Source organism: Mesoplodon bidens (genome assembly GCF_964165515.1).
Source record: "Mesoplodon bidens genome assembly, chromosome: 14".
Classification (NCBI taxonomy): Eukaryota; Metazoa; Chordata; class Mammalia; order Artiodactyla; family Ziphiidae; genus Mesoplodon; species Mesoplodon bidens.
The window spans coordinates 54678301-54691219 of record NC_138170.1 but is presented as its reverse complement, the minus strand read 5'-3'; the positions used below and the strand labels follow the sequence as shown (position 1 = coordinate 54691219).

Sequence of the window (12919 nt, the reverse complement as noted above, 5' to 3'; positions counted from 1 at the left end):
AATTAACTTTTGCTCACAGAAGCAGAAATAAATAGAGGACATATTCAGTATGTTTTAGTGTATTTTATTGTATTTGGCTGTTAAGAGAGTGGGTTTTTTTTTTTTGGCTGTGATGCATGGCTTGTGGAATCTTCTTTCCCTGACCAGGGATTGAACCCAGGCCACTGCAGTGAAAGCACTGAGTCCTAACACTGGACTGCCAGGAAATTCCCTGAAATTTTTTTTTAAAGGTGATATTTATTGCCTTCTAATTTATTAACAATTTGTATATGCTAAGGACTGTAGTAGATGAAAATTTGCAAAGGTCTTTAGGATTTTTTTCCTATCCACTTGCTTTTTAACCACCTAAGTCCTTTATCAGTCTGTGGTTCTTAGGGATAGGCCCTTTCAGGATATAATACAGAGAATCTTGTAGTAGGTCACCCTCAGAACCACAGTGGGAAGCAGGGACAAGACTTTGCTGGTTCAGATGATCTCCAGTGGTTATGCAGAATTCAGCTAAGGATTTGTGGCTATAGGTCATTTTATCCATTAGGTCCAGTAACTAGGGTGCTTTGCTCTTTAAGGGTCCATGGAAAGTTAGGTGGGTATGCCAGTGGTGGTAGCATGTATAGTTATGTTTATATGCCTACCTATAGGTACGTATGAGTGTTTCAGAATTTAAAGGAGAACTGCAGAATTATAATTAATAGACATTTACTTGAGTGTATACAGTGGGACATATTAGTAGACGGCATATAAACTCAGTTCTTCTATAGTTTATTTAATGTGAGATGTGTGTGCATTTTAATATTTTTGATAAAATGTGGGCTGGACACTAAGTAAGAGTGCCGGGTATCTATGAAGGCATCCTTACTGTTTGGTGGGGGCTTTACCGCTTTAAATGATTACTTGATTTCAGGGGTCTTCCTTTGACTTTTGCTTAACTTTGCTAGCTTTTAGTTTTAGAGCAGTTAATGGTTTTCTGTTAGACTAAAACAAATAATAGTAACACTTTATTATCCACTTTTATTGTAAGCTATTTGTTTTGGTTTCATTTAATTTTATAATGTTTACCTGATGATAGTCACATCGTGCTCTTCTTAAAGATTTATGAATTTATTCACCAAAATGAAATTTTATACTCTGGAGTTTTATGGTTTCATTATTGTGACATTGGATTTATTGCTTTATAAAAAGTAGAAGGAATTATGTTTACCTAGGTATTTTCTGTCATTTTTTTTTCCAGGATACTTTTTTCTACTCATTGGTCTATGATCCCTCAGTGAAAACACTGTTAGCTGACAAAGGTGAAATCAGAGTGGGACCTAGATATCAAGCAGACATTCCAGAAATGCTCTTAGAAGGTATGTTTTCCTTTGGGTTGCAAATCCTATGAAAACAAATGCACCTTGAAACTCAAATATTTTCCTCATATGGAAGAAACAACTTTCAGGCTAAAGTTTAAAAGTAACGGGCTCTTCCAACTTTAGAAATACAACAAACAGCAATGAAAAATAAGTTAATCGATCAGTTATTCATTTTTTATTTCACACTTTCATGAGTTTTCTGCCTGTGTTTTTCTTTTAAATACAACTTTAAAAATGTTAGTGTTGTTGAACTTGTGTTTCAATGTGACATGCTCATGCCTTGAGATCCTGAGTGCCTTTATGTCATCTATCTATGGTAGCCTTGGAATCTAGTGAACATTTACATTTTGGTGGGGATTTTGGCTGATCTGCGTAGTTTCTCTACCAGAGAGATTCAGAACTTTGCATTTTAAAAACAGATCTTCCTAACAAGACTTTTCTTTTCTTCTGTCATAATTATATACTTAAAACCTTTATTTTCTGATTTCAAAAGTAAAACATTCTTACCATTAAAAAATAAAACACAAAGAAACGTGTAATATAGAAAATGAACACCATCCCCTTTCCTTCTTTCCAAACCCATATTTAATTACTAATGTTGTTCAGGGTATTTTTTTTTGGTACAGGCTCTGGCTGATAATCCATTCAGGAGTGGTCTTTGTGGGATGGCAAGTTGCACGTTGCTCTGCAATTGCTTCTTTCAGTTAATAGTGTATCTTTAGCATCTTTCCTCATGAGTAGAGTGGCTTTATTCTTTTCAGTGACTGTAGAGTTCTTAAGTCTGCATGGATGTGCCACAATTTATTTCCTTTACCAGTACCCTATTGACAGACTTTTAGGTGTTTACATTTTTTGATATTACAAATGATGCTTCTAGAAAAGCTTTACATATACTTATGCTGTGTAAATATTTTTCAAGCATAGCTCCCTGGAAGATATTGAAAATGCTTCTTTGCCCTTCAGAAAGGCTGTTAATTTTCATATGAGTGAACCAGATGCTTCCACCAATAGATTATTAAAGAACCCCCCTTGCCCATTTTGTGATATTATTGTCTTGGCTTTTCATTTTTTGTTGTTGTTGCTGTTTTGTTTTTTTTCTTTAATTTATAAAAGTTACTTATGGTTTCCGTTACTGCTCTTCTGTAAATTTCTTGTGTATTTTCTATTTGGTTATTTATATGTATTGGCAAGAGTATTTTGCATATTAAAGGTAAACAAATATAAAAGTATTTGCCCTTTGCCTACGAGTGTTGCACGTATTGCCTCCTCACTTAAAAAATGTTAATGATTTTAAATTTGTTTTATTTATTTTTGTTATACAGAAATTGAGAATTTTTGTCATACAGAAGTTTAGAATTTATCCCTTAAGGTTTATATAATTTGCATTCTTTACCTTGCCTTACCTATAGGAAATATATGCAGAAAAGTTAAATCAACTCAGGTTAGAGTTGTGTTGTCATTGTCAGTGGTGGGTAGGTGGGGTGACTGAATAATAACAGGTTGCAGACTTCTGCATTTTCATGAATTCAGTACCAGGAAAGGTCAGTCAGTAATGACTAAGCTTTGAGAACAGAATGCCACGTCTGCACTCATCTGTGTTTAGAAGTTTTTTTTGAAGAAATTGTAAGTAGTGACTCAGTTTATTATAGGCTGAGAGATTGCATTTATTAGCATTCTGTTCTGTACAAACCATCTTTTCTTCCAGAAATAATTTTGGATGTTTTATAGTCCTTAGTGTTTGATCTTAGACTTTTATCACTACATGTAAGTGTTCACTAAATATTTATTGTTTTATTTTTAAAAACACTTGATTTTCAAGTTTTACAAGTAGTGCTACATTGAGTATCCTTTATATAATGCATAATTTTGTACTCTGGATATAACTGGAAAGTGTGTTCCCAGAAATGAAATTGCTAAGTCATAAGGCGTGTGTTTTTGAAATTTTATACAAAATGGTAATTGTCTTCCAAGTAATTATTTACAGGTGTTTTTTTCCTTGTTTTAATTAAGGTATAATTTATATGTAGTACATTTCACCCTCTTTTGTGACAGTTCTTTGAGTTTGGGGCAAATGTATCCACTCTTAGTGAGATAGTTCAGCAAGTCCATCTATGCACAGGCCAAAAGCCAGGGGTGACCCTGGTGCTCATGTGTGCTTGTCGCCTGGCCCAAGTCCTACATCCCCTAAGCAGCCCTTTGTTACTCCTCCCTGAACTTTGATCTCTCCCCTTGTCAAACTCTGCAGACTGTGTCGTTCATGTAATCTTGTGTGCTATTTTTATTATTTGACTTTTAAAATTTTGGACTGCCTGAGCTGTTGATTGTGTGGTCCTCTCTCTCTTTTTCATAAGAAAAAAATTTATATATATATATATATTTTATTGAAGTATAGTTGATTGACAGTGTTGTGTTTTTTAATTTTTTTGATTTCTAAATTTATATATATATATTATTGAATTATTTTATTTTTTAATTTTAATTTATTTTTTTTTATTTTGGGCGCGCCATGGCTTGCACGATCTCAGTTCCCTGACCAGGGGTTGAACCCGGGCCATGGCAGTGAAAGCTCCAAATCCTAACCACTAGACCACCAGGAAACTCCCTAATTTTTTTTTTTTATGTTTGGTTCTTTCTTGAGCACTGACATAAGCCTAGGTGTATAGAAAGCCTAGAAAATTTTGTGTATTGCTCATGTAAAGATAAATGCTGAACCAAGTAATAAAGTTGGGATATTTCAAGTAACGGTGGGCATAAAAATCAGATCTTGGAATCTCATGAGTTCTCACTTATCTGCATAACTTTTACGTATGATATTGCCCCCAAAAAGCATAAAGCTGGTTAGAGTTAGTAATTTGGAAAGCATATCTACCTAGCTTAGAATTAAAAAAAATATTTTAGGAAATGAAATCATATATAAAATGCAATAATTTATTCTACAGTACTTCTCAATAAGGATTTGAATTCTTGAGGGTAAGAACCTTGAGGTTCTTCTTCCAGGTAAAAGGAAAGATTCTTAACAGCTTGTGGCATTTGGGGAGTTACACCAGTTGTGACTAAATATTCGTTAATATAATAGATCTTATAATTCATTAACAAGTATTAATTGCCTTTAACATTGCGTTTCTCTTAGTAGTCTTCCGGGTGGGTGGTTTACAAACTTTATTTAGGCAATAGAACCCTTTCTTATTATGCAGTATGACCTTAAATAAGGAAGTCAGGTTGTTGTGGGTGAAGTGGAAGAGAAGGCCCTGTTGAGTCTCTTGAGGTACCTTATTGAACTTTAGGATTCAGAGAATCAACTTGAAGACCACTGTGCCAATTAGAATCCTGTCTCTTCGTTGCACAGTCAAAACCCCCAATCCTTGCAGTTAGAAGCGCTTATGATGAAGTCCCTTTGTAACATAGTATAACGAAGGAGCTCCACTGTTTTCCCTTTGCCTTTTCCCATTTTTTAAATCTTAAAATTTATTTTATTGCAAACAGTATGAATTGTGGTAGAAAATGTAGTTTATATTGGAAACAAAATGTAGTAGTCCCTCAGATCATCCATTCTAACCCTAACTATTAACCACTGTTATTAATTTAACATGTTCTCCCAGACTGTTTGTTATATAAATATGTATAGAGACCCATGAAATTATGTTCTGTAGTATTCCTCGTGTGATAGATCCAAGTTTATTTTATCTATTTCTTATGTGTTTAATGGTTGGGCAAGTTTCCCCTCAGTTGTTCTTTAAAATTTCTTGGTTGTGGCGGGGTTCTCATGTCGGTGACATTTTTTTTTTCTTACTGTCAAAGTTTATCATCAATTTGTCAATTTCTTCCTTTCCAGATTTCATTAGGATTCTGATTGAAATTGTATTAATATTAAGATTATTTTGGGAGGTGATTGATTATTTTATAATACTGGATCTGCTTCTGAGGTTTCTGTTCTATTCCCCTGGTCTGTCTGTCTGTTCATGCTCTAGTAACCCATGTTTTAATTATAGAGGCTTTGTAGTATGTGTTAATATCTAGTAAGGCTAGTTCCCCTCTTATTTTTCGAAGCTTGACTAACACCAGAAAAAAAAAATCTTCCTTCCTGTTTTTATTGGGGCTGCAGTTAATTTTTAAGTTAATTTAGACAGACATTTTGATGATTTTGAAACATCCTATCCAAACACAAGGGATTCTTTCTCTTTGTTCAAGGCTAGTTTTGGGTCTTGTGGAAGTTTTTTGTTTGTTTGTTTTGTTTTAATACAGATTTTATATATTTCTTGTTAAGTTTATTTTATTTATTTATTTTTTCCTGGCTGCTTTGGGTCTTAGTTGCTGCGTGCAGGCTTTCTCTAGTTGTGACGAGCAGGGACTCCTCTTTGTTGTGGTGCGTGGGTTTCTCATTGTGGTGGCTTCTCTTGTTGCAGAGCACAGGCTCTAGGTGCGCGGGCTTCAGTAGTTGCAGCACGTGGGCTCAGTAGTTGTGGCACGCGGGCTCTAGAACGCAGGCTCAGTAGTTGTGCTACATGGGCTTAGTTGCTCCGTGGCATATGGGATCCTCCCAGGATCGTACCCGTGTCCCCTGCACTGGCGGGCGGATTCTTAACCACTGCACCATCAAGGAAGTCCCAAGTTTATAACTTGTTACCTTTATTTATACGTGTTCTTCTTTAACAATGAAAAACATTGTCTTTTTCAACATAAATGAAAGTCACTTTGGGCTCTTATTTCAACTTAAAGCATTTAGCATATCCAAAATGTTTTTTTCACTTGTAATCAGGAAACCCACTAGATGCAAGATTTAAAGCACCCCCTTCTTCTAATTAGTATATTTTCTGGGAAGGAGGAGTAGGGTGGCAGATCGGTGCTCCAGCAGTTAAACCACACTTGAAAAACACAGACACTGCCATCATAGAAGCTTTCATACACAGCCAGTACCTGTTTGCAGGGGAATTAAATCGTAGAAAACATCATGTTCAAGAACAGATATTTAGGACTTGACGCAGTCTGTGCTTACTAACCCTTTTGATACTCTTGAGTGGGTACGTTTAGACCAGTACCCACTCCAATTTGCATTGGCATTGGATGTAGAACTTGAATTAATATCCTGAGTAGGTGGAAGCATCAGCTCCATGCCAGAATATATTACAGGCTTGCTTTCTTTGTGAATGTGTCCTGATGAATTTAAGACATTGTTGTGGCATTTGTCTTGCTGGTGAATATTTCTTTTTTGTGGCTTTAGAATTTTAAAATTCATTTATGGCTACCCACCATCTAGCAAACTCTTGAGATCTTGAAAGATCAGTATGCAGCTTGCAAGCAAAGGTGAAGGTTTGTTTTTTAGATTTTAAATCTTTATTGAGTTTGAATAACTACCTAGAGAATTTTCTGTAGAAAAAAGATGTCATATGTAGTAAGTTTTGAATTATTATTTAGCTGTATTGTAACATTGGAATTTTAAGAAATTATTTACGTCTTAAACTTTGTAACTGTTAAGAGTATTATAACATTAAATTATTAAACAAAAATGACTTTGGATTCACAGTTTTGGGTAAAATCTGGCTGTACTATGTTTTAGCTGAGTTACCTTGGGAAAATTATTTAACCTCTCCAAGTTCCCATTTCTTCCTCTTTAAAAAGTGAGTAATAATGTATGTGCGTGCATCATAGTGTTGTGATGATCAAATGAAGTAATTCTTGTAAAGCATTTATTTTTAATTTTTTAAATTTTATTTTATTTTTATTTATTTATTTTTGGCTGCATTGGGTCTTTGTTGCTACACGTGGGCTTTCTCTAGTTGCGGCGAGCGGGGCCTACTCTTCGTTGCAGTGCGCATGCTTCTCATTGCGGTGGCTTCTCTTGTTGTGGAGCACAGGCTCTAGGTGCGTGGCAGGCTCCAGTAGTTGTGGCTCGTGGGCTCTAGAGTGCAGGCTCAGTAGTGGTGGCGCACGGGCTTAGTTGCTTTGTGGCATGTGGGATCTTCCCAGACCAGGGATTGAACCTGTGTCCCCTGCATTGGTAGGGGGATTCTTTAACCACTGTGCCACCAGGGAAGTCCTTGTAAAGCATTTAGCACATCACCTGCTGCTCAGTGTTCGCTATTACAGCTGCTTCTCCCGGGCCACCAATTGTCTACTGCTACTAATTTAAGTAACTCTTGTCTGTATTTGGGGATTTAGGGTGTCTCCCTTTGAAAGTTAAAGAATTAGAATAGTCTCTTATGCTAAAATACATGCCTTTAAAACTTGAATTAGCTCATATACAGTCAAAAGAAAAATGTCAGTATAGTGTGGAAATTGTCAGTTCATCTGAGGCTTTTCTAAGCAGTTATTCTCACAGATGAAGAGCGTTTAAGAAAAAAAAAACCCAATATATTTTGTATCTTAGAGTTACGGATGAAGGAATGAGAAATATCTTCCCCAGTGTTTATAAAAACCTATACCCTAGATTTTATTTTTAATTTTGTTGAAACTGTACACAGTGACCTACGTCTAGGTGGAGGAAGCATAAGTCCAGGGTTTAAGAAGATAAAAGGATTGACTGACCTTTGTGCTTGGTGCAAATGTCAGTGGAGATTTAGCTGTGTTGGTATTTTTGTTATGATTATTACTTTTTTTTTTAAGTGCTCTGGTTCTTAGGTTTTAAAATTTTTGTCCTATTTTTCCGTAGACACTATTATTTTCAAGTGTGTAATTTTGCAGAATGTGTTTTCTGCAATGTGGTACATGTTAATCAACTTAAAAACACCAGACCATAACAAGTAAGTGTAAGCAGATATCGGTTGCAACCATGTGAGCGCAGTAGTTCGTAACCCAGGGCAGTTTTGTCTTCCATGGGACGTTAGACAATGTCTATAGACATTTTTGGTTGTCACACCTGGGGGGAGGGGGAGATGCTACTGGCGTCTAGTGGGTAGAGATCATGACTGCTGCTGAGCATAGTAAAATACGCAGGACAGCCCCCATGACAAGGAGTTGTCGGCCCAAAGTTTCAACAGTGCACACTGTGTACAGAGGAACTCTACTGTAAAGGGTTTTGGGGACATAGTAAGCACTAAATAAATGTTAGTTAATATGTACATAGTTATAGTAATATTTAAATTTTCAAATATGAATTATATTACCTGGTCTATTTCTGTGGTTTTTATTCTGTTTATTTTTGTGCCAGTACCACATTGTTTGATTACTGTTGCTATATATTATAATCCCACCCAGTTTAGAGGATCCTCTTATATTATTCTTTTAATAATGATAATATTCTTTGATTTGTAGAGATTAATATTTGAATTATTTTGTGGGCTTTCAGAACTAAATTTTGTTAAATTTAACTTGAAGTACTTGTACAAAAATGACAGCCTTAAGATTTTAAAATATTCTTTATTCAAGTCATCTTATGTTCTCTGAAAGTTTTGTAATTTCTTTATATAAACATACTTCCAATTTTGTTTCTTAGTATTTTATATTTTTGTTGCCATAATATATGTGATTTTTTTTTACATTTTTGTTTTCATTCTCTTTGGAATGCCATTGGGTTTTATATATTCATTTTTTATTGTGCCTTTCTTGTAATTTATTTTTAAAATCTATTTTTATTGAGATATAATTGCCATATAACACTGTGTATGTTTAATTTGTTGATTTGATTACATTTAGGTATTGCAGGTTGGTTACCACCATAGCATTAGCTATCTATCGTGTCATAATTATCACTTCTTTTTTGTGGTGGGAACAAAGATCTAGTCTCTTATCAACTCTGAAGTTTATAATAACAGTATTGTCTGTAATCACTGTGCTGTGCATTAGATTTCCAGAACTTACTTACCTAGCGGTTGGAAGTATGTACCCTTAAACAATCTCTCCCCATCCCCCTCCACGCCACCCCCTTTCCAGCCCCTGGTAACCACCATTCTACTCTGTTTTAATGAGTTTGGCTTTTTAAGATTCCACATAAAGTGATATCATACAGTATTTGTTTCTAGTAACCTATTATTCCTTTGATGCATCACTTAAAACATTGCCCAGAACTTTCAGAACATTAATTAAAATGGTGATAAATGGCAGCCTTCTGTGTTTCTGAATTAAATATAATATACTCTGATGGTTGTTGCAGAGAAAATGAATTATATTTAGAACAAAGAATATTTCTAGTTGTCTAACAAAGGGTCTATAGGATGACAGCTCCATCCAGCCTTAGTTCTTCAGTCTTTGAACAATGGTCTGTGCTCTTTGGGGGTATACTGAAGAAGTACTTTGCCATTATTTTCTAGAAATCTTAAAATATAGCTGAAGGATTAGGGCTAACATATAAAATCATTGTTGAATCTACATTTCTTCAAAATTATGAAGAGGAACGTATGAAGCAAAAAATTGGATGCTATATATAATCGTGTAAGTAGTTGGTAAATACATTTGGCAGGAATTCACAGAGAGAGAGCGCTTCATGGGCTGGTGTGGGACTAGAGCAGATTGTAATTGCCCAGATTATCATAAATGGAGGAGGAAAGTGAGATTATTGCAATGACTGGAATGAACATGACCAGAGCGTAGAATTCTTCTTGGTTCAGTCTCTGGCTCATACCACATTTCCCAAGACCATTCTACAGATTGCTGATAGCGTAGTTGAGGATTTCATTATACAGATTCTAGAGCTTCTTAAAAGTTTTTCCCTTGTGAAAAAGTGATTAAACTGATATAAATGTAATTATATGATGAATCCAAAATGGGGAATTCCCTAGAGTGACTGTTTGAATAGAACATTCTATATTCTTTTTATGTTCTTGTTATTTTTGTTCTCATCCCATGGTATTGTATGTTTTAGTTGTTAGAAATGCATTCAGGAGTGTTTTATTATTGTTTTATAGCAAATTTATTTAGAATTCTTATACTGAATTATCTTTCCTCTGTATGCTGCAGAATGTATGGATAGGATTGAAATTTATCAACTTAACTGACTTAAATTTGAAAAGTAAATATCAGTTTTACCCTTACATTCTAGAATATACAATAGAAGGGGCTTAATACTGAATAGCATCATCATTTCATCTTGTGTTATTTAAAAATGCAGATAATTATTATTATATTTCTTTCTTTTCTATTTTACTATTTATCTTACTTAACATGTATTTCTTGGAGATACTGGGGAGTATAATTGTGTCATTTTCCTTTCAAAAGTTTCATGCAGTTTACAAACGTTTGGGTTTGTAAATGGTTTTTTAAAATGAACCAATTGAATCTTTTTTTTAACATCTTTATTGGAGTATAATTGCTTTACAATGGTGTGTTAGTTTCTGCTTTATAACAAAGGGAATCAGCTATACATATACATATATCACATATCTCCTCCCTCTTGCGTCTCCCTCCCACCCTCCCTATCCCACCCCTCTAGGTAGTCACATGCATTGTAAGCAAAAACAATGAAAAACGAAATCCTTTTAAACACTTGATATGTCTTTGGAATAGTACTCACTCTGGTCTGCTTGTGCTTCTTTATGTTGGGGGTGGCAATTGACTTTTTTGTACCTGACAGCAGTGGCTGACAGGAGACTGCAGATGGGGTGGCCGATTCTGCCCTCCCGCTTTCTCCTTTTTTTTTTTTTTTTTGCGGTATGCGGGCCTCTCACTGTTGCGGCCCCGTTGCGGAGCACAGGCTCCGGACGCGCAGGCTCAGTGGCCATGGCTCATGGGCCCAGCCACTCCGCGGCATGTGGGATCCTCCCGGACCGGGGCACGAACCCGTGTCCCCCGCATCGGCAGGCGGACTCTCAACCACCGCGCCACCAGGGAAGCCCCCGCTTTCTCCTTTTGCGCCTCAATACCTGCTTGCTCCCATCCTAGGAGGGAACACATTAATAAGCCTATAGCCTGGATTCATCAGTCACCAAGGGATGTTCAGCCTCCTAGTATGTCAGTCAGTGCAAGACACTCTGCCTGATATTATAGATGCAGTGATCAAAACCAAAACATAGCCCAAACCAATTCCTAGCCTGATAGGAAATTCATAGTTGTAAATTGGAATCCAATCAACTCCCAAGTCTGTTTTCTATTACCGTCTTTTATCCTAACATTGAGTCTTGCCTGATGGTTATATCTCCTCGTGAGATGTTCCTAAAACAAAGCATCCTGTATTATCCTCAGTCTTTTCCTCAACCTCTTGATTGTTTCCTTCTTTGTGTTAATGCCAACACTATCTATGTAGTTCTCAAGACTGGAAACCTACCTGTTATACCAGTCTGTCACTGTCATTTCTAAATATTCTCTCTTAGCTCTTTATTGTCACTGTCAATACCATGTCTCCCTGTCTGTATCACGTATCTCTGTAGAGCAAATTATTCCATTGCTAAGTGTTGGATGTGAAATTTGTTTCTGGTTTTGTCACTCTACTGCTAAAAAGGCAAGGGCTTCTTATTACCTCCAAATAAAAATCTATTCAGAAAATCTGTGCAGAATCTTCAGTAATATTTTCATAACCCACTTCTTTTAGCTATCTCTTCTCATTCCCCTTGATGTACTCCTGACAAAATGAGCTACTTTTCTACCACATCTTAAAGCCCCATGACTTTGTTCACATTCTCATTTCTTTTTTTAAAAATTTTAATCAATTCTATTATTATTTACAACAGTCTTTTGATAATTTCTGCCAAATTTGTTGATATATTCTTTTTTAACATCTTTATTGGAGTATAATTGCTTTACAATGGTGTGTTAGTTTCTGCTTTATAACAAAGTGAATCAGTTATACATATAAATATGTCCCCATATCTCTTCCCTCTTGCGTCTCCCTCCCACCCTCCTTATCCCACTCCTCTAGGAACGCTTCACGAATTTGCGTGTTGTCATCCTTGCGCAGGGACCGTGCTAATCTTCTCTGTATTGTTCAAATTTTAGTATATGTGCTGCCAAAGCGAGCACAATTCTCATTTCTTACTTTACGTTCTCTCCCCCTGCCAGTGCATTCATACCCTTCAGTTCTTAGCAGGAATGCCACCTCGTGCATGACATCGTTCCCTAACTAGCCTGGAATGATTTCTCTAATCGTCAGGATCTTACAGTCATATCTATACATCTCTGTGACATCTGTTTCTTTTCATGTGTATCATAGTTATTTATGAGTAAGTTTTATCATAACTTGAGCATCTTTCTTTTCTGTCTCTATATCCCTTAGTGAGGCTTGGGGCCTCACGCATACAAATACACAGGAAAGACATGTTAATGACTAAGTGAAGACATCATATGGTCGGTTTGGTTGTGTTATCATCAGTGTTCACTTTACAGAGTGTTCTACATCTGCAGTCTGATAGAATGTATGCAAACCATGTACATTTACCTTATACTTTCAATGCTGTGGTGACCACAGTCATCAATCATATGTGACAATGTATGTGCCTTGTGAGTAACAAGACTCCATTTTCTTTGTTCTTGGACAGGAGAATCAGATGAGAGGGAACAGTCAAAATTGGAAGTGAAAGTTTGGGACCCAAATAGCCCACTTACAGATCGACAGATTGACCAGTTTTTAGTTGTAGCACGGTGAGTATGGCACTGTGGAGTCAAGAGATGTCTTTTCTTTTTATAAAAGAATTTATAGAAAATTTATG

At 35.9% G+C, this 12919-nt stretch overlaps 1 protein-coding gene across 2 annotated transcripts in view; it reads left to right on the top strand.

The window, feature by feature from the left end:
• Window positions 1-12919, top strand: part of MTA3 (metastasis associated 1 family member 3) — a 158883-nt gene that overhangs the window by 68690 nt on the left and 77274 nt on the right. For both annotated transcript variants that reach the window (XM_081254836.1, XM_081254835.1), the window contains exons 6-7: window positions 1229-1346; window positions 12749-12851. In XM_081254836.1, the coding sequence (XP_081110962.1) occupies window positions 1229-1346; window positions 12749-12851 (221 nt within the window). The remainder of the gene's footprint in view (window positions 1-1228; window positions 1347-12748; window positions 12852-12919) is intronic.